At 33.6% G+C, this 26327-nt stretch overlaps 1 protein-coding gene across 1 annotated transcript; it reads right to left on the bottom strand.

Annotated features, from left to right (window-relative positions):
* Positions 1–14279: 14279 nt before the first annotated feature.
* On the bottom strand, positions 14280–24062 carry LOC133187295 (kelch domain-containing protein 10-like). The gene is made up of 12 exons (XM_061322657.1): positions 23801–24062; positions 23106–23250; positions 21417–21452; positions 20760–20917; positions 18318–18435; positions 18134–18232; positions 16768–16861; positions 16214–16294; positions 15826–15911; positions 15369–15588; positions 14771–14910; positions 14280–14670 (listed from the first exon to the last, which is right to left on the bottom strand). Exons 1-12 carry the CDS (start codon positions 24021–24023, stop codon positions 14346–14348), a joined length of 1725 nt encoding a protein of 574 aa, XP_061178641.1. The 5' UTR covers positions 24024–24062; the 3' UTR covers positions 14280–14345.
* Between the last annotated feature and the right edge of the window lie 2265 nt (positions 24063–26327).

Below are 26327 nucleotides of genomic sequence, written 5' to 3'. Positions count from 1 at the left end.
CTTCTAAAAACCACACAGTGTTCAGCAGTACAACCTTAACAGGTATTGTCCCAAATAATCAGACTCAACTGTAACATGTACCCCCCCCCCCCCCCCCAAATAAAAAATAAAGCGTAACTGTAACAGATGTAGTCTCAGAATATCAGGCACAGGTGCAATGTGTAGTCCCAAAATAATAAGGTACAACTGTAATAGATGTAGTCTCATAATATCAGACTCAACTGTAACATACCCCCCCCCCCCCCCCCCAAAAAAAAAAAGGGGCACAATTGTAACAGATGAAGTCTCAGAATTAGGCACAACTGTAATATGTAGTCCCAAAATAATAAGGCACAACTGTAACAGATGTAGTCCCACAAATTCAGACTCAACTGTAACATGTATTCCCAAAAAATAAAGTACAAGTGTAACATACCAGTATGTAGTTTCTTAACAGTTGGGCACAACTGTTATATTTAGTCCCAGAATAATAAGGCACAACTGTAACAGATGTAGTCTCAAGAAATCAAGCACAATTGTAACAGGTGTAGTCACTTAACAATATTGAGCACAACTGTTATATAATCCAAAAAAGACAAGGCACAACTGTAACAGATGTAATATCTGGAAATCAGGGTAGCTGACATGGTTGTTGAATGAGAATTGAGGTAAAGTTTATGTGAAGTCATGAAATTGTGATAAACTTGTAAGGGTACTGTGTTCTATATCTTTTTATTTTTTTTTTTTCACAATTCCAATGCAATACATCTTGACAATGATCAAGCAGTGTGTAATACAGTGTATTGTAATGTACTTTAATGATTTTTAGCTCTACTGGTCAGAGACGAGGAGAGTTTATGCATTAGTAAGTTGTCCATTGTCTGTCTTTCTGTAAGCAATTTTCCAAAACCTGTAATATTTTTTAAATGTTACTATCCCTATAGTTTTGATCACCTTTCAGTAAATCTTCGTACACAAATAGACTACACCAAGATGTATACTTGTGTATTGGTTTCGATTTCAATACAAATGTCTGTAAAATCAATGAAACAGTTATCCATGGTTATCAATAATAGCATTCAGGGTTAGAAACTCCCTAAAATTACAACTCGCAAATAATTGCGAGTACCAAGAAAGTGAACTCGCAATTTTATAAGACTACCGGTACTCGCAATTTTCATATAAAGTTAAATTTATATAAATTAAATACATGTAACTTAAGGAAAAAGTAACTACTGTACAATACACAAAAATCAACTACAGTGTGACTTTTATTTAAATTACTGCTTTAAATCAAAAGCATTGTGTTCTGTCATAATATAAAATTTTGCTACAGTTTCAATGCAAAAAAAATCAACTCGCAAGTTTTTACGAGTTACCTAATTTTTAACTCGCAATTTGGGAATTCTATCTTGCGTTTTGCGAGTTGTACATAGTGAATTTCGAACCCTGGCATTTCCTGTGAAATTCTTTCAGATTGACCCAATTTCGATTTGATTTGTCATACAGAGAGCCAAACTGTTTATTGGTGTTGCCATATTTTACTTTAGTACAAACCAGTAGAGCTGCAGTCTTTTCAGAGACTTCTGATTATGCAATGTATCATTGAATCACATAAAATGCTTACAATACACATTGTATATATGTGTAACTGTTACTTAAAAAATCGTGAGAATTAAGAAGGATTTACCTATTGTCATTGTTTTTTTTGAAAAAGGCAGTTTTACTTTACCGTATTAGTCCTAATAAGCTACCCAGCCCCAAAAAGCACCCTCTGTGATCTTTTCCAATCCACTAAGCATAAGAGCCCCGTTAAATAGGTCTTAACTTTTGCTAAAAAATTTTAATATTTCCAGCATTGCATTACATTTCATGATTCTACATGGTGTTTCCAGTCCACCAACATTGACATTTTCCTCCAATGTATTGATAATATTTAATGAATTTGTTCCTGGACTGACATTGTTCAGGCATGTCAAAATTGAAGGTGATTATTTCCCATATTTTATTTACAATGAAATTTTGTTTATCAGTATGCCTTATCAATTTTGTTATGTACATGATGTGTAGGGTTTTATTTTTAGAATGTTGGGGCATATTACTTTTTAAAATACATATAAATGTTAGATGGGGATTCTTTTACAAAAATATGTTTCCATTTGTTTAAAACTTCACATCTTGTATGATAACCTAAGTTATATAACAAACAGAATAATAAGCACCCCCCCCCCCTTTCTAATTATCTAATTGTCCTGCTAAATAGGACAAATACAGTATTTAATCTGCCTAATTTGAAGCTAAGTAGTTTAAAGCATTGAACTACAAAAACTGCAGATCAAGTGTCAATATTCTTGTAGATTTGTTTTAAGCTTAATAAGCTTATGATTTAATTTGTACAGAAAGTCTTCTTTTTGCTTTGTTAGTTTATATTTTAAGGCTTTTGAAATGATTGGTTTCTGATATTTTTTTTATGTATAGATTTTTTTCATCTGTCATAGTGCTTTTAATTTGGCATGTGATATCTATTTAAAAGGTATAATATAAATTGTATTTAAAACATATGCTTACATACTATGTGTATAAAAAGAATATTGTACGGTATTGATGAGAATATCGTACGGTATATACATGTATATATGTACAGGAATATGCTGTCAGGCTGATTGTTTCAGTGACTTGGAACTAAGTACAATTGTCCGATTTTAAACTTCAATAATATACATACAAAAATGGACCGCTGGTTTTTTTTAAAATTACTTCTTTATGAAGTTTACACATATATATATATGTGTGTATATTATATGCATAATGCAAGATGTTAAATTTCTTTTTATTAAAAGAATAATTTATACTGATCTCCAACCTGGGATTATCTTTTAATCCACTCTGAGCAGTGTCACATGAGATTGTATTTTCCAAGTATCTTTATGTACAAGTACTAAGTATTGATGACTAAGATTGAGTGTATTCTAAGAGCATCTGTTAGATTATGCCTGTATAATTTATTATTTGTATATATTGTGTATACATAACATATATTTTACAAACTTATTTGAACAAATGCTTTCTACAAACTCCAGGCAGAGCTATTTTAATTTCTTTTTTTTCTGCTACAAAATATGATATTTTTTTTTAAGAAAAAAAAGAGATTTTTTTTAACTTTCTTGTTGAGTGTTGTTTGTGTTTATGTTTTTACACTTGTTGTTAAGTATTATAAAGGTAGCCTGTTTCCTATCTGCTTATTAGACCTTCATGTGTGAATCATTTTTCCGCTCACTTCTGACACCTGCATTTCTGATATTTCGTTTGTTTTTATAAACATATTTTCTATGTTTTATGTATCAATTTAGGTCATAGTCCATGATTAACAGTGAATTACATCAATCCATTTGATTATTTGTGTTCCTCCCATGTCACAGATACATTTCACCAAGTAAAACATCCTAGCTTTTAAGTCTTTGGGTCACATAAAGAACTGATCTTTTGTACTTGCATAAGTTGTTGTCTGGCATTTCGTGTGTCCTTGTGGCACATTTTATTTCTCATTTGGTAGTGCTATTTAATTTATATAATGGAGTGCTTTTGAGTTCATTGCACTCTTGAGCAATGGCTTGGTAAAGGGCAGACAACTGGTCTAATGTCTTCACATTTTGTTTTTTATGGACTGCCACTGTCGCTTGGCAGATCAACAGTTTAGTGCATTATTTTGACATTGTCGTTCTTTTACAATTGTTTTTACTCTGTTTTACTCGTAATCATAATACAAACAGACCTTGACTAAATATTTAAATACCAATAGTGATCTTTACAACACATTTTATAAGTGACTATAATTAACTAGTGCTACTCTGTTGTTTGGTTTGAATCATGTCTGTATTTGTTTCATTGGAATGATTTTATTTTGTAAAATGATGAGATGATTTTTTTGAGTGATACTTGTACAGGTTTTTCTGTAAATAGTCTGTTAATGAAGAGATCTTCAAATCACAGTGAAATCCAAGCCAGACCAGGAGCCAAAGTTATCCATGTAATCATATAAAACAATATTGTTACCCAGTACTTGAGATTTATATTAATAAATATATAAGAGACAGAATGTCAGGTATTCAACATAATCTTGCCATGTTACATAAATCTTTATTTTTTTCTATTTTGGCAATAAGTTCCTCGATGTATAAAAAAACTTGTATTAGAGAAGCTTCTTTTATTTACAACTATAAGAAATAAAACACAATTTGAGTCGGACTCTTGTCTTTTATTAACATGATAATATTGATGCATTTTTTGAATTCGTTATATCCAGATATTATTTGATACTTTTCTTCAATTTTCATTTTAATGGTTGTGTCAAGTTTTAAGTCCCTATTGATATGTGTAATTTTGTAATGCGATAAAAACGTCATTGAATGAAGAGATACAAGATCCAAGGGAGTGCAGTTACTGATATGTAGCTCTACAGATTAAAAAACTGATATAAATGAAGTCTATTGACTTCAATAGTATACATTATATATTATTGTAAATACATTAAGCACAGGTAATACGAGTACATGTACAACATTCTATAGGTAAAGCACAATCACTTGTGGGAAAGATGGAATAAAAGGGAATATTTCTTGTAGTCGAACAAAGTATACAACTCTGAATTATAGTTCCCCTCTAAAGCCTTTTAGTTATAGAGAATTTAAGATTTGCATTCTCATTAATTTTTTTTTTGTGGCGTAGTATCCATGCATGCTCAAGCATGCACATCATTTCGTAATAAATAAATAAATAACTATACTTGAAAATAATAGTAATGAACGTATTTAACTATAAAATTTATTTTATACTAAGTATGTGACTTTAATCTGAAACTATTTGTGTTTACTTGAATAAAATAATCTGTTAATGTACTATCCTATGGTTAAGAAATTTTATTATATCCCTAAAGATCATTCACCGAGCCACGAAAGTTGTTGAGTCATTCAGAAATTTTTTTAAAACAATGATATTTAAATATTGATGTTGAATTGACTAAGAGGCTTTTTTGAAAGTTTTTTTTTTCAATTCAATTCAATTTTAATGTAATTTTACCTAGAATATACTGAGAATTACCTTTCATGACCTAAATATGTATACTTTTAAAATTTGTCAAATATGTGAGTCAAAATAATAAATGTCCCAAATTATTTTTGAATTTATGTGACATTTTTAACGTCAAAAGAATTAAGAATTTTAATTTTCTATCAGTAGTGTTTCCTTGCACTCCTAATTAAAAAAAAACCGGAATCTTCGATTACGGGGGCATTAAAATCAGACATACGTACATCATGTATATACGACAGAAAATAACTAATTAACATCGTTATTAAATGTGACTTTCTCTGGAAAATTTGTTCTTTCCTATTTGTGTTTTCTTTTGTTTATTGAATTGATCCTTTGTATAGCATTTGCTGACCCAACTATTCTTCATTTTGCATTTTAATTGCTGATTTTGAAGGAAACCACAGTTACCGTAAGTCTTCCAACAATATGTCGGAATAGACGGATTTCCCTTGGGTACTACTTGCGCCCCCGTTATTAGCAGATCTATCGTTGTATTCATATGAAGCAGAATTTATTCAAAAACTTCGAAATGAAAAGAAGTCTTTTGTCGTGCAAAGCCTTCAATTCATCATTAAGATATATCGACGGCGTTTTATCAATTAATAATATTTGTTTTCATACGTTGATTCGATATATGCCTTGAACTCGAAATAAAAGATACTGTAGATTTCTTATTTTACGCGAGTACTTAATATCGCGAAATGCCTCTTGTACGTCAAATCGCGAGTGGGCGGTTGATCTTAAGATTTTATATGGAGTTCAGCACAATAAAAATAAAAGCGAGTTATTTTATTTTGCGGATGGAGCTCGTGAAATTACGCGAAAATTAATTCCTCGCGTATATATTTAGGAATCTACACTAATGAACGAGATGACTTCAACTTTTTTATCGTCATCTTCCCGTATTTATGTAGCAATATACATGTACATACATGTACCATTGTCACCTGCACATGGAGTTTATGTCTCTCAGTTGATTCAATACGCGAGAGTATGCTGTACGTACGATCTATTTCTAAAACGAGATAAGCTATTGACAAATAAGTTGATGAAACAAGAATATCAACAGTCTATTTCTAAGTCAACATTTGGCAAATTCTATGGTCGATACAATCAATGTCCTTGTCAGCAAAGACAATCTGTCATTAAGTTGAATATTGACTGACGTTTTTCATTCAAAATGTTAGGCCGTTATTTTTCACACTGAATTGTCTACGGATTTATCCGTTCGCCCAATCATGACAAGGAGCATACGACAGGTGGGATTGGTCGACAAGGAATGCTTACTCTTCCATGGCACCTGATCGCACATCTGATGTTTTTAGAGGTCCGTGTTTGCTCTGCTCCAAATTTGTATTCATTTGTTTCAGTGGATTTTTTTTTAGCTTGATTACTGTTCGTTTTCTTCGTATTTCATTTTTATAATTGGGTATAGTTATTCAACTGTGTTAATTTTTAAGTTTGTTCTCTATGGCCTTGACCTCATTAGTGCTTAGATCAGGGACAAAGATACAATGTACTGTTAAACAGTTTTAAATGTATTTTAATTAAAAGTTATAAAGTGATAGTCTTGAGAGCTATTCAACTGTGTCATAATATTCTGACTTTGACCTTATCTATGACCTTGACCTCAATATCCTTCATTTTACTTTTAACTGGTTTCAAGGAAACTATGCAATATATTTTCATGAAAACAGTTACACTGATACATATTGAGGAGAAATATTCAACTGTGTCATAACATTGTCATGTTTTTGACCTTGACCTTCCCGATGACCTTGAATTTTTCCTTTTCCTCCTTTTGCTTTCATTCTATTTTAATTCCCTCAAGGGTTACTTTGTACAACTCTTGACACAGATAAATGACAGCCATACATAAGAGATCATACATTTTCAAGGCCGTAACTATAGGCTCAAATTTTTAGTGAGGCAAGCTAGGGATCTGGGGGCCACCCGAGTCCCAAGCGGGTCAAGGATAGTGTCCTGATCGGATTCCTGGGGGAGGGGAGAGTTCCCGAAACCTGGGTGAGGAGCCAGGTATTGGAAGTTTTCACGTTTAGAATTATTTTTTTTATAAGCTTTCTTAACTATTATGAAGCTTCTGGTGAGATGATCGATTTACAGAAATTGAAACTGAAGTTGAAAGTTTTGAATCAGTACAAAGACACACATAATTCGAAGTTCAAAGTAAAACTTTTTCACTTGTCAGAAAACTCTGAATTTTTAGTGAGGCATATGCATTCCCCCATCTAGAGCAAGCCCGTTTATTAATTATATAAACGTAATTTTACTCCTACTCTTGTTAGTTCATTTACCTTTTAACCTTTATCAAAACAGACCACCGTGGCCTTGGAATGTCAGATCCTACTCTATTCTGCTACAATAAAGGGACATAATTATAACCGGCGTTTCACGTGTTTACTAGTATTTTCACAATAAATGCTGTTTGGAACAATTCAAAGGCAACAATAGTAGAAGGCGAATCAGAGACATAAATAATATGTAACTTATGCCTCTGATAAAGTATTTATTTAATTAAGGGATACCATGCTTTAGGGAGAGAAATGCTTATATTGTTCGGCAAAAAATAATACCCAAAGCTTGGAATAAAAAAAATGCCGTAAATTATCGCATATATGTGGTCCAAGGTTTTCATCGTGGGTGAATCTGTTGCTCTCTGGTGCATCTGTCTGAATTTTCTTTCCCAGAAAGCTACAGTTCTGCAGTTAGATTATAAATAGATTGTTCATTGTTGGTTAAATCTTTTAGTGATGGACGAGGGTAAAATTTTGGAAAGGGGAGAGACTTCTGTGTGGCAAAAAAGGCTCTAGACACAACTAGACATCTTGCGCACTACTAATGTATCAACAAGACAAAAGCTAATCCAAAAAAGAAATATGAATTCTGTATGGAAAAGAAAACGTTTATCCTAGCTCAGACTTGTATGGCACTATGTCTTGGTAAAATTGTAGAAGGCTGATTGATGAAGTAAGTCCACGAAATTTCAAACTTGCATAGAAAATACATGAAAAAAAAGAAGACAGAAATGATATATGAAAATAAACTTAACATTTATTTTCCAGTGATTTCGGATTACTGCATGGTTCGATGATCCAAACGTGTATTTTGTTTTATGTTCTAAGCTATGAATTATTAAAAAGTGATGAAGTTTCTTCTTACAATGTAACTTGAATTAAAAATATAGTGGATGCTTAAAAATTCTTTTTTATTTTGGATATCGGAATCGGTAAACAGAGTTCAGGAATATTCTCGATTGACCACAAATGAAATGGTAAAAGTCTAAACTTTTATAGTTACCAAATTTTATCTATGTGAAGGCTTTACGTTCATTGATCCTGCATCTATCCGTCGCCATCTGACGAAGAGTATGTGAAACTTTAAAGTAGAATTGCGAAGCATAAATTACAGCAGAATGTGTTCTGTTATCCCAGTAAAGTCGTGGTGGATCTGAATTTTATTACCATTTTTCTATGTGTGTGTGTTTTTAAATTTTATTCTTAAAAAAATCGGAGAAAAATTAAAAACATCTGGATTGATAAAATTGAAAAGGGGATGATTTCAATCATAAAAATGTCATTAATTTAGTACTAAATTATTAAAATAGATGCTTATTGATAAAATAATACTTATAAGTATGAATACAAGTTGTTTCATCCTTAAACTTGTGCCTTTATAAAATTGCACTCTTGACCGTGGAAACATGGATCTGACAGATTCTGTAAATGATAGATTTATTTGGTAAAAATGTTCCTTGTGTATTTATTTTCCAAAAAATAAAGCAAAAAATTATATAATGATAAAAGTTTTTTTTTCCATGTTGGGGAGCAAAACATCTATTGTTATACCTTTAAAAATTTGTTCCAATATAAATCAGTACTAATAAAAGTCTAACATTTCCAATGTTTTACTGAGAGGGCATAAAAAATAATCGATGTTTGACCGCGGAGTGAGATATTGGACTTGTCGATGAGATGTTGGACCGCTTACGTCACATAATGGGCGGGGTCAGCTAAATCTCATTTGCATTCGTTGGTGTTTGACATACACGTATGTCAAAAAAAAAAAAAAATAAAAAATAAAAGGTATAACAAAACATTTATTGACTGTGTCGACCCCTCGAACCAAACTGTTTGCCTTCGGCCTAACGGCCTCAGGCAAACAGCTTGGTTCTTGGGTCACACAAAACGCATGTTGCCCTCGAACCCAGTCAATAAATGTATAAATAAATTGCACTCCTGAAATAAATGGGCATTCGCAGATACTTGAGCCTCATTTATGCTGCTTGTGATACATACAATATTGTAAACCATTAAATGATATATCAGTTATTGTTTTACACTTTGAATTTTTTTTTCTTTTTTGACTTGTTTTTTTTTTTTGGCATCATCATTTTTGTTGCACTCCTGACATGGTATAAAATTTTTCAGCATTAGCCCTGACCGTATCTTGACCAAGCAAAAGTTACTATAGTCTAAATTTAAAGCTTAATATATTGAATTTTATCAGAAAATCTTTATTTCTAATATGAATCATAATTATTTATTCAACAGATCTTCCAAAAAATATGAAATCTTCAAAATGTCACAAATAGGCGTTGCACTCCTGACATTTTTAGCAACATAACTTTTTTCTGTCTTAAGATATATCAATGAGATATTTGGCAGGCATTTAGCAAGTATCCAATGACATATGTTGAGCTATAGAACTTTATTCACATACCCTGTTTTTAGTGCACGTTGATAATCATGTGTGCGGTTACGCACGTGATTTCAGGTTTATTTGATAATGATCTGAGTCGCCAAACTTTGACTGAGCATGAAAATGTATGTTTGCCCTTTAATTTATTAATGCGTTCAATTATAATAATTTTTAAAAATTCAGTATTGATGTGGAAAATTCTGAAAATAATTTTCCCCTACTAGCCTACCTACCCAATATTTTTATCCTGTGTTGGGAGAGGGTAAGTAAAAGCAACCGTTTTTAAAAGATACTGAACTTGTATATTTAAAAAATATACGCAGACTTTCATAAAATGGAGAGGGAGACGTTAAAAAAAAATTAATAAACAAAAATGATAATAATGAAAACTTCAGTTGCCTTTCCTCAAGTAGTTTAAATTTGAAATTTGTTATATGCAATTTAGTATCATTGCTATTCGAACAAAATGTTGATGCATTAGTGCTGTAATATTTTATGAAGTAGTACATTGTAGTGTTATAACTTATAAAAAAGAGATATAACGTGCTCGAGAAAATTTAGCTTGCCTTGTGTTACTCATGTGACTGTTACGACCCATGGGCCTCTTTAATTTTTTTTTTAAGGTTTTAAATCGACTATCTGATATTGTAAAATCCTGTACATTTCAATAGACAAGACTACGATAAACCGATTAATCTTTGAGTAAGAGGTATGAATATACCTATATTATCAGAAGTATAGAAGATGAGTGAATCCTTTTCTCCTGTCGCGTGTCTCTTCCGCTTCAGTTGACAAAACTGGCCAGTAAACATCACAGCAATCTATATGACAGGCATCTCATATTATGTTTTGATTTCTTTTAAATATTTTATACGTTCATAATTTTGTTTTTGTTTGCTTTGTTTGCATTTTTGAAATAACTAAAAAAGTTTTGATTTCATTATTGAAATATCAAATTAAAGTAAACATCATAGCATTTCCGAATTTAGTATAAACACAATATTGGTCAGACTCATCATTTCAACACCTCTACTTGCAGGTAAGATGTATTGTTTGAATTTTGGAGTAACCTTCATAATATGAAGTTCCTATCAATAAAAAAATTATTCATGTCAAATTCACTGTTTCTATGATTAAAGTTCAAATTTAATGTAAATGGCGATCACATGCAATGAACGATAAAAATGTAATCTTTTCCAAATACATGCATTAAACAAGAGCATGTAGTTTGAACGAATATGTACAATAAGTGTTGATTATAAAAGTTAAGCATCTGTGAGTCAGTAACTTGTCATTTTGGTACTTTGAGTTTCCGGCTCGGATACATTTATTTTGTGAAGTATCTCACTCATGGCCCTCCTCAAACTTCTGTAACATGTATACATATCCGAGGTCAGAGTATTCAACAAGAAATATCACTCGAATGATGAATATACTCATGTAAATTAATGAGCAGTACTTGCATGCAGGTTCGGTAAATACGATAATTTGACTAACTATACAAAATTCAGTTAGTCCTTTTCAAGGTATAAAAACAACTTACTGCTTACTTAAATAAAATTCTGTAGACACCTTTTCTGAAAAACTAATTTCTAGCAAAATCGACTCAACCTTTAGTATACAAAACGCGGCAAAATTCATCAACTTATCGTATTTCGGGGGGAGGGGGTTGTTCCGACAAGAAAAGGTTTTTGAATATATTAACATGGGCGGAATTAACCAGAAGTCTCTGATGAAACTGTAGCTCTACTGATTTTTACCTAACAAAAGTAGAGAAAGGTTTACTTGGACTTGAAACTATGGCAACAACAATAAATATAAAATAATGATCCTTGATTTAGTCTATTAATTTCCGAGTCAAGTTTCACATCAATTGGACAAAAAATGTAGAAGGAGTAACATTTTGGAAAAATTTCACATAGAAAACATAAAAAAACAAGATGTGTTTGTGAAACACTGATGCCCCCGTATGGCAGCTTATGGCGAAGGTTAAAGTTTCTCAAATGCAAGTCAAAATCCAGGCCGAAAGATAAAAAATGTTAAATTTGAAAGCCCTAGCTGCAACTGTTCAAAAGTTATGGCGAAGGTTAAAGTTTTTTAAAAGTAAGTAAAACATCAAGGTCAAGGTCAAAGTTGTTGGTATCCAAAGGAAGGTGTTGTCACAAGGATTACATATGTAAAGTATGAAAGCCCTAGCACCAACCATTCAAAAGTTATGGGCAAGGTTAAAGTTTTTCGAAAGAAGGTTAAACTCCTATGTCAAGGTCAAAGGGTCAAAGTGGTTGGTATCCAAAGGAAGGTCTTGTCACAACGATTACATATGTGAAGTATGAAAGCCCTAGCACAAACCATTCAAAAATAATGGCCAAGGTTAAAGTTTTTCAAAAGTGGGTCAAACTCCTAGGTCAAGGTCAAAAGGTCAAAGTGGTTGGTATCCAGAGGAAGGTCTTGTCACAAGATATACACATGTGAAGTTTGAAATCCCAAGCACCAACTGTTCAAAAGTTATTGCCAAGGTTAAAGTTTTTCAAAAGTAGGCCAAACTCCAAAGTCAAGGTCAAAAGGTCAAAGTTGTTGGTATCCAAAGGAAGGCCTTGTCACAAAGAATACACATGTGAAGTTTGAAACCCCAAGCACCAACCGCTCAGAAGTTATGGCCAAGGTTAAAGTCTCATAAAATTTTGCAAAAGTGGGTCAAACTCCAAGGTCAAGGTCAAAAGGTCAAATATGATGGTACCCAAAGAAAGGTCTTGTCACAAGGAATACACGTGTGAAATGTGAAAGGCATATCTCCAACCAGTCAAAAGTTATGGGCAAGGTTAAAGTTGACAACAGACAGACAGACAAACAGATAAACAGACAAACAGACAGACAGGACAAAAACAATATACCCCCGGGATCTTTCGATCCGGGGGTATAAAAATTGTACTCTGACCTCGGATACTTCAAATAAAAAACTGTAGAAGGAGTAATATTTGGGAAAAATTTCACATAGAATTCTATTTTTAGTAGCCATGGCAACACTTCAACAAAATCAAACCCGATACACAGAATTGTGTATCTTAATGTAGTCTACTTGTGTACCAAGTTATACTGAAACCGGATTTATACTGTAGGAGGAGTAGCATTTTGAAAGAATTTCACAGAAATTTCTATTTTTAGTAACCATGGAAACACAGTTCATCAAAATCAAAAACCGATACACAGAATTATGTGTCTTAGTGTAGTCTACTTGTGTTCCAAGTTCTATTGAAATTTGACCAAAACTGTAGGAAGAATAGTTTATTAACAAGATGTGTTTGTGAAACACTGATGCCCCCGTATATGGCAGCTTAGGCGAAGGTTAAAGTTTCTCAAATGCAAGTCAAAATCCAGGCCAAAAGATAAAAAATGTTTAATTTGAAAGCCCTAGCTGCAACTGTTCAAAAGTTATGGCGAAGGTTAAAGTTTTTTAAAAGTAAGTAAAACATCAAGGTCAAGGTCAAAGTTGTTGGTATCCAAAGGAAGGTGTTGTCACAAGGATTACATATGTAAAGTACAAACAGATAAACAGACAGACAGACAGACATACAGGACAAAAACAATATACCCCCGGGATCTTTTGATCCGGGGGCATAAAAATTGTTTTCAAACAGACACACGGTCGGATGACGGACACCTTACTATCGCATAAGCTCTTCTGGCCTCTGACCATTAGAGCTATATATGGAAAGGATGGGGGTTGGGGGGGGAATCGTCCTTTCAAAGAACATTACAGTAAAACATTATGATTAGAAAAAATGGGGTTGGAGTCCCTACTCCTTGATCATAAGTGTCTGCTAGAAGAGGGTAATTTTTCTTTAACAGGGAACATATAACACTCTTCTTATTATCAATATACAATTTTTACATATATTTATTAATCAATCTGTAAAATCAAAAATATTATACATATTACTCAAGATGAGCATATATTCTATAGCTTGATTTGTGTTATCTTTTGTCAGACATGTTCTTTACGTGTAGAAAGGGCGATACATCACCACAAGATGATACAGTCTCTTCTATAAATGGAAAAAGGACACCCTCTTCTTCGGTTTCCACGAGACGAGCCAGTTCTCTGTCCATAGTCGCCCTATCTCGTCTCCTCTCCAAGGGACCGTCTCAAAAGTCACGCGCCCTTCTGTTCGCCCTAGCAATCCTACTTGTCACCATCACATGCCTCGTGTTCCTGCTGGGGGTCCGAATCATTCGTGGAGATGAAGATCGGGGTCAGTTGGGAAAGATACTTAACAAAATGCTTGACACCTTGTCAAGTGGACATTCAAACAGATCTGACACATCTCTACTTCGTAATACTACCACCATAAATTCATTATAAAAAGGAAATACAATTGACGTTCAGTTGGTTTGAAATGTTATAAATAAGTTTTGTTCGCATAAGATATGCTCTAATTAGTGTGAATGTAAACATGCTTCAACAATAAAATAAAATGACAAGACAAATAAAAATATTCTTTTTGTACTGTTATATTTATTACAAAAATCAACAAAGAAGTAAATAAAGATAAATACATGCATTATACATTCCCCTCCGCCATCTTTGGTTTGTAGTTATAAATGCTTTTCTCTGATCCAGGAATGAGTTCAAGAAATTCCATTGGCTTTCTCCTATTTTCTAGACATTCCTGGGCGAAGTGAGATACCACATTGACAACAACTACGATACCTAAGTAAACAAACCAGACAACCCATGCCACTGAGCGAGTATTGGCCACGAACACACCCAGAGATATGTTGGCAAGAGCCAGTAAAATGCCCGACGTTCCACCAAAATGATGTATGAATTCCCAGAGAATGCGGCGGAATGATTTCCTACAATACGGTTTCGGAAGTAGGGGGCGACTGAAAAAAATTTCAAGGCATAAAAAAGTCTAAGTTAAAGAAAATGTAAAAAATAGTCGTACATCGGATATATATATATGACTTGTACCTAAGAACTTACAAAACTGCATTGATTGGCTGTAGAATGCCAAGTATTACTACTACCAGGCCAATGATTCCATGGGCAAACCCAAAGTGTTGAGACTGGACAGAGAGTACTGCCATTATGAATCCGGCTATGCTACACAGCTGACCAGTAACCTATAACAAGACAAAGGATAACCTGAATACTGGGTACCATGCTTACAGTCAAATCTTATACAATAGAGTATCAATAATCTGGACATCAAAAATCCGGGCGCTTCACCTTTCGGGCAAAATTTGTGGGGAAAAATTTGTATTTTTTTTAATATCAAGCATGTTTCAATAATCTGGATGCTTCATTAATCCGTAGTCGTTACAATTTGCTCGGAAACACTAGCGAGGTGCGACTTTGTGGCGGGTATTTATACATATGTCAACTATCGGACGATTTGCGTCGAGTCTCGTATTTAGTAAAACTTACATACATGTATTCTTTGAAATAAAAATAAAATGAGAATTTAAACCAGATATATGTATAAACGTATAGACAGCTGAGTTAATGGATTGAAAGAGCCGGGAGAAACGATTTTATTTTCTTACAGTAGTAACTTTATTAGTTAAAGTAATTAACATACTTGTAAAATAATGTGGAGATAAAACCAAGTCTTCCCTGATGATTTGGCATATCTAGCAATAAATGCTCCCCACACGGTAAAGATCCCCCACCCTATCACCATAAGACAGCCATGAGCCAGAATGAAGTTAGTGAAGGATCCGGAACAACTGACTGTAGCTGTATTCTGAGCAGTGTAGGCGTCACCACGTAAAAACCACAGGTCCCCCAGCAAAGATCCCCTATAAAAGGTACATAAGAAAATGGTGCATGCCTGATATGTTCTTTCAACTGATCGCCAAATCTCACAATTTTTATCTTAATTAGTTTTCTTCAAGACTTCAAGTAAAACTTCAAGTAAAACAGAGAAGTGTATGCAAATTTGTGATTAGGATTTCTTTTAAACAGTTTTGAGAAACCAATTCAAAATTTAATACTTTTTTAATATTCACAACGACCTTTGAACTAAAATAATTTACCTATTGACGTCATATCCTCCAAACATAAAGATTCCGTCGTGTCCTGTCACCATGGCGACCGATGCTCTTGACACAGGAAAGGATTGCTACATGGACATTGATTAAGAATATTCTTTTGTAATATTTACGTATTTTTAACATATTCATGAATTTAATGATCTACATAATGTATCATTGGAAAAAAAAGGCTGGTAACACAGCTACACAGACAGACAAGGGAAATTTTATAACTCGATCTGATTATGAAGACCAATGTAGCATCACTGATATAGATATCTGTATATATTTGATACCATTGTATATTTTGAGGTTTTTTTGCCAGAGATCGATCACAGTAATCTATGCAATACAGAGCCAGTTGCATTCAATGCCTTAAAATATGACTTACCTTGGCGTTTGTCTTATGTAGAGACCACGTTCGAGTTGACGGGTCAAACAACCCCACCAAAGTAGCTGGGGATTTGGTTGTCTGAAAACATATATCTGTACTCTATTCATATATCTACAAATCTAATTCAAAATGCATTCAATCTTGAAGGGGGGGGGGGGGCATCCACGGCCCCTCCAATTGGGGGAGGGAGGCTCTAGGGTAGGAATCTTGTAGATATTGGGAATGTGGCTTCCTGTTGCTTCTGGGAGCACCTGTTCTATTCCAAGTTTATTTATTATTTTCCAGTTTCAAGAGAAGGACTGGAAATTTCTGGATATTAAGATTTATTTCTTAAAGAGAAAACTTAGGGAGACATTGGTATAAAATACAAGACTTAGATACTTCGGTTCCCATTTTTTACTGGACAGGTTACCCTACGAATTATAATAAAAGTGCCCCCTTCAACCATATGCCCCTCTTAGTCCGCCATGCAAAGCAAATACTAGTAATAAAATAATGCCAAAAAAAAAAAAATGTTTTCCTTATGAAGCTTTCACTTTGTTTGATAATACCTGTATAACTTGAGGTGTGTCTTCTATTCCTCCGTACAGTAGCACTCTATTCTGACCCCTCCGGGAAGGCAACATCGCCATACTCCCATAAATTCTATATAAATTTATTGTATAATGTACATACTATTATATTTATCATCTCATCACAAAGGTTACCAAAGGTCACTGAAGAGACTAAGGCTTTGCTGACAGGAATATAGCTTGTGGAAAAACGTACATTTTGACTACAGTAACTGATATTTCAATTTTGGTAAAGTATTCTTGCAAAGTAGGGCGCAGGACATTTCTGAACAAAATCAAAATGTGATTTTTTAGGATATAAATTACTGGAAAGGTTGAAAATGAAAAAAATGTTCATTGAAAGGGCGTATGCCCCCCCCCCCTCCCACTTTTTGTTGCAGTATATTCAAATAAGGGTAATGTATAGAGTATGAAAAAAAATTATGTTACTGAAAGAAGTTTTCTCTCCGGCTAACCCCCCTGTTCAAAAACGATGCTACGTCCCTGGCGAATAATGCGTGCAAAATGACTATAATTTCAAATGTGTAAATGTCATATTCAACTTGTGAATTTAGTCAACAGAGTAACTAAAAGTTCTTATAATTGAAAGGTATGAAATGATGACAAACAAAACTTTTCTGCAGAAAATTGTTTCGGAAAAATCATTCCATGATTTACAGGAAAAAAGTGGTATTCTTGGGGTTCGAACCCAAGCAATAAAAATCCTAGGTTTTTTTTCTTTGAGAGGTCATAAATATTAATAATTCTTATGCTTTTCTAGGGTTCTAGCAGTAAAGCTAAACAAACAGGCATAAAGTCGTAAAAGAGTAAACTGATGACAAAGCAAATACTTTTATTTTCGGGGTCTGAAGCACAGACGTCGGTTTACTAAACAACATGATGTGTATTTAAAATAAATGTATATATAATACTAGTTTACCTATAGGTATTGCATATTTCTTTATTTACCGAAAATATATGTATTATTATAACTGATAGACTCTCCGACTCCTGTGCCAGGCCCGTAGAACGCGGGGGGCCCGCCCCCCCCCCCCTCCAATTTTTTCTGAGTATAGTATTTTGCTATAGTAAATTTTCCTTTAGATGCAGCCCCCCCCCCTTTTTTTGATGTTGTAAGGTCGAGCATTGGCAAATTGCAGGATTTGGACAGTAAGTTACCTTTACTACCTTATTTTGTTTTGCTTGTCAGATTTTTTTGGGAAGTTCCCCCCCCCCCCCATCACTTTGAAACCGTTGCTACGGGCCTGTGTGCTCTGGTGATTAACATCTCAGAGCAAGAAAAACTGTATGCTACAAATGGGAATGATCTTAATGACAGTAAATATACATGTTTTAATAAACTGACCTTGGTACTGGACAACTGGGATATTCTGTCCACGACAGTGTCTGGGAATCAAACATCCACGTGTCCCCTGACGGACATTCGCCTCCCGTTCCCCCTCCACTAAATATACAAATATTGGAGGTGGATGTTAATGATACAAAATAATTATAGATACAGAAATCAAAAGTAGGAATATTACACATACGATAAACAACCACCAAAGATGACCAGTTTGTTTGGATCTAGAAGTGTCCCTGCGTGCAGACATCTGGCGTGAGGATAATAAGGGGTGTAGGAATTACACTGGCCTGCCTTACAGTCAACTGTAAAACAAAGTATGTAGGAATTATCCTTACAGTTAACTGTAAAATAATGAGTGTAAGAATTATCCTTACAGTCAACTGTAAAATAAAGAATGTAGGAATTATCCTTACAGTCAACTGTAAAATAAAGAATGTAGGAATTATCCTTACAGTCAACTGTAAAATAATGAGTGTAGGAATTATCCTTACAGTCAACTGTAAAATAAAGAATGTAGGAATTATCCTTACAGTCAACTGTAAAATAAAGAATGTAGGAATTATCCTTACAGTCAACTGTAAAATAAAGTATGTAGAAATTATCCTTACAGTCAACTGTAAAATAAAGAATGTAGGAATTATCCTTACAGTCAACTGTAAAATAAAGTATGTAGAAATTATCCTTACAGTCAACTGTAAAATAAAGAATGTAGGAATTATCCTTACAGTCAACTGTAAAATAAAGTATGTAGGAATTATCCTTACAGTCAACTGTAAAATAAAGAGTGTAGGAATTATCCTTACGGTCAACTGTAAAATAAAGAATGTAGAAATTATCTTTAAGGTCAACTGTAAAATAAAGAGTGTAGAAATTATCCTTACAGTCAATTGTAAAATAAAGAATGCAGGAATTATCTTTACAGTCAATTGTAAAATAAAGAATATAGAAATTATCCTTACGGTCAACTGTAAAATAAAGAGTGTACGAATAATCTTTACTGTCAACTGTAAAATAAAGAATGTACGAATAATCCTTCCAGTCAACTGTAAAATAAAGAATGTAGGAATTATCTTTATGGAAAACTGTAAAATAGAGAGTGTAGAAATTATCCTTACAGTCAACTTTAAAAAAAAAAAGAATGTATGAATAATCCTTACAGTCAACTGTAAAATAAAGAGTGTATACAAAGGACTCGTATTTGCACTCGACTGTAATATAAAGAGTGTAGAAATTATTCTTATCCAGTAAACTGTAAAATAAAGAGCGTAGGAATTATAGCTGTACAGTAAACTGTAAAATTAAGAGTGTAGGAATTATCATACAGTCGGTTGTAAAATAAAGAGTATATTATAGGAATAATCGTTAAAGTTTACTGTGAAACAAAGAGTGTAAGAATAATCCTTATAGTCAATTTACTGTTAAATAAATCGACTGTAAAATAAGGAGCGTAGGAATTGTCTTACAGTCAACTGTAAAATATAGTATGGGAATATGTCTACGATTAACTGTAAAAGAAAAATAAACGAATAATTCTTACTTAATCCTACAATTCTTAATCCTAAAGTCAACTAGTCTGGAAAATAAAGAAGATAGGAACAATCTTTACAGTCAAGAGTGTAAGAATTTTTTAATCCTAAAAGGCATGGAAATTGAAGCTTGTTAATTTATTTGGGCATTTTGCAGTCTTATTTTTGTCAAGCAAGCAAAGAAAGATAACTCCTTTTTGTTAGGTAGCACAGTGAACGTCAATTAAAGCTTTAAGGCCAAACAAAAAAATATGTGTGGTTCCGGTTACACTTCCCAAAAAATTATGTTAGGTAGGTAGGGATTTTTTTTTTTTTAACAAAATGATTTTCTTAATTTTTTCTAAATAATACCTATCACTGCTTTGAAAATGGCATTTAGATGTGGTGTGATAATATACTAGTCAATATTGGTAGGGGACACCTACATGCTAGCTTGCTTTGGATTTAACACTATTAAACACTTGCACTATGTTTTGCAAGGAGGCCATCATTGCTGAAACTAAAGCTTAAACTGCAGCCATTGATGGAAATCGGGGAAAATTCCGGAAAAAATATGAAAATTGCCAAAAAAAGTTTAGGGTAGGGGGTATAAAATAGGGAAGGTCGGGTAACCGGAACCACACATATTTTTTTATTTGGCCTAAGATAAAAAAAATCGTCAAACTTTTCCTCTTGTGAATATGCCTGACCACTTTTACAGTAATTACAAAATGCGTTTTTTTTTTGTAAAACTTGATGTACCTGTACAAAAACCATATATTACTCGCAAAACTTTTATTCGTCATTTATCAATTTGAAATCAATCCGTGACAATTGACTTATATGGAATAAAAATATATACAATTTATATAGAATACATGTATATAATTCTATGAATAGATATTAAACAATTAGAAATAATTTGCGCTGTGAAAAAATATTCGAGACTGAAAGGTCGTGGATATTAACAGTACATAGATTGTTAAAAGAAAAGAGCCCATAGAGTTTCACTCTTCGAAAATTGGGAATGCTGTGTTTCATTAGAGTTCAAAAAACAGGATTTTTTTTTCAATTTAGTCTTCTTACAAATAAGGAACAAGTTATGAAGCATTGTTATTTACCAATATTCCATTCCATTGTGTTGACGTCAAAAACAAGAGTGTCAAAGTGTCTGGTGTGAGAAAATCCCTGATGAACGAAAAATTTGGATCCTCCCGGGAATATACCACCTGCAGCACCATATCGAGACTGGGGATGGAACAGATTCGTCACATTTAACCTAAATTAAAGACTTATTGGATATTACATGTCTAAGCTGAACTAAGACCATGGAAAAACCCCGTACACACACACATACATCCCACCCACCCCCACCCCCATATATATATATATATATATATATATATATATATATATATATATATATATATATATATATATATATATATATATATATATATATATATATATATTTATATATATATTTATATATATATATATATATATATATATATATATATATATATATATATATATATATATATATATATATATATATATATATATATATATATATATATATATATATAAAGTACAAAGAAATTCACAATAGTGGATACCCACTACCGCCCCAAACGGGGATTGAACTCTCTCTCTCAACCTCTGTAATTTAACCTGTCTCCTAGCAGTGTATAGGTACAGCGTGCTAAAACTTGCTTCCGATGGGATAGAATTTTCTATTTTAATTCTTATACATGAATTTATCATACCCTTTGTGCATCGCTGTCCTGCCCAGTTCTGTCCATTCGTTTGTCCTGAAAGTATTTTAAAAAATGTTAAAAGTGCAGAAACATAAAGATATCAGAATTTGAGTATTACAATCCGATCTTAGACCAGAACGCCCTCTGTATCATTTCTAAATTTTGTTTTAGTCGTAAATGCTGTAACTTGCTCGTTATTTGAAAAATCTGACAGTTTTAAGGACATTGGCAAGTCAGGGCTATCCATAAATGCAAGATGCATGATAATATACATGGCCAGGGTGAAGATGGCCAGGCCATGTTTAGAAGCGTGGGATAGGCATGGTGCGAACATGGCTAGGCCAGGGTAGTACATGGCCGGGCTAGGCTGTGTATGGTCGGGGTAAACATGACTAGATGGGATGGCCATGCTGCAAACATGGATCGGCCAGGTTGTATACGGCTAGGCCATGATGAGAAAGCGTGGGGTGTCCATGATGCAAACATGGGAAGGCCAGGGTAGAAATCATGGGTGGCCAGGGTTAAAACTATAGATTATATAGACCCTGACCCTGGGGGTCCCCTATGGCTTCAAAGATGGGAAGGCCAGGGTAGAAATCATGGGTGGCCAGGGTTAAAACTATAGATTATATAGACCCTGACCCTGGGGGTCCCCTATGGCTTCAAAGATGGGAAGGCCAGGGTAGAAATCATGGGTGGCCAGGGTTAAAACTATAGATTATATAGACCCTGACCCTGGGGTCCCCTATGGCTTTCCATAGTATGACTATCCGGAGAAAAAAGGTTTAATACATGGGTTTTTTCACTTGTAAAATAGTGATTGAGAGTGATCTCCCGTGTAGAATTCTCTAAGCGGTGAAAACCAGTAAAGCGTATGTTATAGAGGTAAACAAAAGCACGTGCACTTCCTTCAACGGGTAGAATCATCTATACAGCAAGATTGAAAAGTAGTAATGGCTTTGTTGTACATTGTATTCAGGGACAAAGAGCAAACAGGTCGTCATTTACCATAGTTATGCTCAGTATGCTGGGAAGGGCAAAGATGTGACATATGCTGAAAGGTAGGTCGACCATGCCGACTGAGAACAGTTCTTCGGTCGTGTGAAGGAATCAGCATTTAGTAATTACGAATAAAAGTTAAAAATAAATCCATGCCAATATTTTTATGACAACGTGTTTCAATCAATTCAGTCAATTACATGATAAAAACAATCAACCAGTCACTTGACCAATTTTAGCTGTTAAGGGACGCAACTCAAAAATGATGATCGGTGCCGGTGTATCCATGTCTTTTTTCTATATATACATTTTCAACCAAAATATCTAGAAGTCATAGGAAATGAAGTTACAATAATGTATATAATACAAAAACTGTATGAAATAAATGGGTTTTGAAGAAATATTATGGTAAAAAATTATGTAGGTCCCTTTTATCAACATTTTACATAGGAAATGCATTAAGAATTGTAAAAACACTAATTTGACAAAATCTAAAAAAGAATGCTGGATTGGTAGGTAAAACGATCCAGAATATAGCCTATTTAGTACATTTAAACCTACTCAAAAGTTCTCGAAAAATTCTATACAATAACCAGGAACCTTGCCAATGTCCTTAAAATCTATTTTAATTTAACAATTTTTTACAACCCCAATCAAACAACATGTATACAAATGTACATTTACCAGTGGTAAATGTCTATTACATGCCTTGTGTCAAATTTCCAAAAGTCATTGAAATACTGTTGATTTATTCCCTCGCCGGTGGCAATGTAAAAATATCCATCACTCGACCCGTACACCATACTGAATCTAGCGGGGGGATGCATGCTCTTGGTGACGTTTCTCCAAACTCCTAATTCAGAAAGTGATACAATACGTGGAAAATATCCATGCAGTGACACAGGGACATTTTCCCACTGAAATTTTATTCGGAAAAAGAAAAGTACATTTTTTAAAAAGATATAAAACGATGTTTGAAGACGCTCAAACAATGTAAGCATGTCCGTGAAAACCTAATGGTTGGTATCTAGAATTTTTGCGTTAGGTTTGCTAGGTTGAGCGGTGAAATTGATAGCTTTAGCCAATGTGTAACGCACAGTTGAGAAAATTTCTAAACGATTTTAGCTTTATTGGAAATAAAATGCTAATCAGCTGAAATTTAGTAAAGGAAAATAAATTCTTTGTCGATCGCCGAGATATATTGATACACTTGCTTTCTTGCTTTGAAAGAGGGCTACCCTTTATCTGAATTTGTGCCCCTTTTCGAAGGTGAACACTCCCCAACTCCCTCCCCTATTTAAAAAAAAAAACTGATATGCATGAATACATTGAATTTGGTGTACTAGTTCTCTTAAGTGTTGTAATGGTGGAAAGGAAACTAAGATCGAATTTATCTTTCTTACCTGCAGTATTATCTTGCATTTCAAATATCCACGTATCGTGCATGGGTTGATTCGAATACGATCGTCCTGCAAACAAAATCAGGTAACTTGAATTGCCCAACGAAACAAATCCCATCGCATGGTCACTTCGTCTTGGAGGAGACGTACTACTTTCGTTAGCGACCAGCTGCCATTCTAACCCAGCAAGTACGGGCGATAACAATAAAATCCACACAAACAGCATTTTGTTCCTTGTGTTTCGTTTTCATTTCATTCCTTCTAGCACAATAAAATCGCTTTAACAGTCTCAGACAGAGACCTTTTTTGCCGCACGAGATTACATTGCGCAGTCGTACAATGATTACTTCCGTATAATTTCGTCTTCGTGCAAGCGTGCTCGAACAAATTTACTTCCAACATCTTTTCACTTGTGTCACTAAAGTACATTTATATATTACAAAATACAACTAAACGAATTGGTTCCGTTAATTTTATTATACATTTCGATAAAAAAAAAAAGAAAGAAAGAAAAAAAAAACATTTACACTTTTGTCCCTGTATTAAACCACACTCAGGAGTCAAAATAGCTAAAATACTTAAAAATATCAATTTTCAACTTTTCGGTCCATTGCCATAGAAACAGAAATTTATATAAACCAAAAAATCATTGGTCTAAGTTTGAAGGATGACTGTACTTAAGGACATGCGAAATTTGCGACAAAATAAACTTTCAAAACAAGCATTTTTCTTTTCATTGCAAGAATGGTCAACATCCAATCTACAACTTTATGTAATTCCCTTTAATAAAAGTGTGTATTTACGAAGTTCGAATCTGTTTTCAAAGGCATGGGTCATCACAATTTCTTGAATCTCCGTTCGATAATGAGGACGCCCACTTTTTTACTGACTTCATACATAGTCACCGCATGTTTGTCTATTGTTCTTCGTTTCACAGTAGTTGTATATTTGCATAAATAATAATGTGTCAAAAGGAGATTAATAGACAAACATGCGCTCATGGTAAAAAAGATAAAAAACTGCTTCTTCTTACAATCGCTCTCTGTGTTGTAACCAAGGGTTGTGACATGTTGAATATTATAATTCACCACGTGATTTCGTACCTCAGGTAACTTTGTGAATACTAAATTCCGTCACGTGACTTGTAAGGTAGCATGTTTTGTGCTAACTAGGACATTGTGTTCGAACACATTAAGTCATCTGGCATTGATATAAAATCTGCTTTAATTACATTGACGTGCTTCTATGGTTAATTTCATTTTGAAACCTTTGTCAGTAGTGTATTTGTGCCCATACAGAATGGAGAAGGAGATTGGAAAGAGTGATCACGTTCTTTTTTTCAAACAAGTCATCGTTATTTATTAAGTCTAATTTTAGACCCATTCTTACAATGTTAGCTCCACCTCTCATGCATATCTTATGTTCAACCAAGGGCAGGTAATTGTAATCATCCTTTCATGATCATATTACGTCCAAACAAAGATAAGATGCTCACACATTCACAGAGAACAGTATGTTTGGCATTTTGTTCCATTTTTCGACCACTTGCTTTGGCGAAGCTCATTGCTGGTGAAGGTTGAGTTTTGTTTGAAATTAAGCACACATGGTACGTGCATTTGTTCCTTTCAATGGAATATCAGGAATTGTGGGATCTTTTGTTTGTTTATCTGATATTCTTTCCATGAAACCTATCTTCGGATCACATATATGTTTTTTCACAGGCGACTAACGATTAGTATTTTTGGTTTGTTCCCGTTTTGCACACATTTGAATATTGTATCTAATTATCAAATGTGTGTAAAACGGGAACACTCCGTAATTTTGATGTCATTCTCAAAAAACAAACAAAACAAACCAAAAAAAAAAAAAAAAAAAAAAAAAAAATGAAATGCCTTGTAAACTTTAGTTTTTATGTGATATTCAAGCAGAAGAAATAACATAATATAAAATTATTTTCAAGAATCAAAATAAAAATTGTTAGTTTTTTTTTAAGTACCAAGTTATTTTGTCTTTTATTTACATTTATATGTTGATGATGTGGTTTTTACATTCTTTGCTAGCCAAGGGTTTCTGAACCGCTACTCTCTATTCACAGCATCGGCAAGATTTTGATTGTTACTTTACGTGACAGAAATCCGACGTCACAATAATTAGAATGAAATGTGACGTAACAATAAATAGAATGAAATGTGACTGACATAACAATCAGTCAAAACGCTGCTTAGAATTACTTTCGCCTCCCACAACATGAGATATATGTATAATTTTTATATGTCAGAATTGGATGAAATGGATCGTTTTTAGTTCCAACACTGCTTGTAAAATGACACTGGATCACAGTTTAAGAGAAAAATACAACGAAACCCAGCAACTTAATCAAAAGTTGACGGAAGCATTTGTTGCTGTAAAGAAAATAAACAATGCATTGGACGAAATATCAGAAAAACTGCCACCAGACGAGTTCGGTACTCGAGAAGATGAATTCCGTGGAAAAGAAAAGTCTGTTTGTTCGTCCTTTAACCTTGCTCAT

Source organism: Saccostrea echinata, unplaced genomic scaffold (assembly GCF_033153115.1).
Source record: "Saccostrea echinata isolate AGI-Se365-2 ecotype Australia unplaced genomic scaffold, CSIRO_AGI_Sech_v1 ptg000014l, whole genome shotgun sequence".
In the NCBI taxonomy this organism is placed as follows: domain Eukaryota; kingdom Metazoa; phylum Mollusca; class Bivalvia; order Ostreida; family Ostreidae; genus Saccostrea; species Saccostrea echinata.
The sequence above is the reverse complement of the archived record's forward strand: the minus strand, read 5'-3'. Positions and strand labels throughout refer to the sequence as shown.

What these genes read in the sequence shown, in the direction of transcription:
- LOC133187295 (XM_061322657.1), bottom strand. Translation starts at nt 24,023, where the DNA reads ATGCTGTTTGTGTGGATTTTATTGTTATCGCCCGTACTTGCTGGGTTA. An exon ending in ATCTTTGGTGGTTGTTTATC is followed by an intron (nt 18,233 to 18,317) that starts GTATGTGTAATA and finishes TTGTATATTTAG; the next exon opens with TGGAGGGGGAACGGGAGGCG. An exon ending in GGAGGATATGACGTCAATAG is followed by an intron (nt 15,589 to 15,825) that starts GTAAATTATTTT and finishes TACCTTTTATAG; the next exon opens with GGGATCTTTGCTGGGGGACC.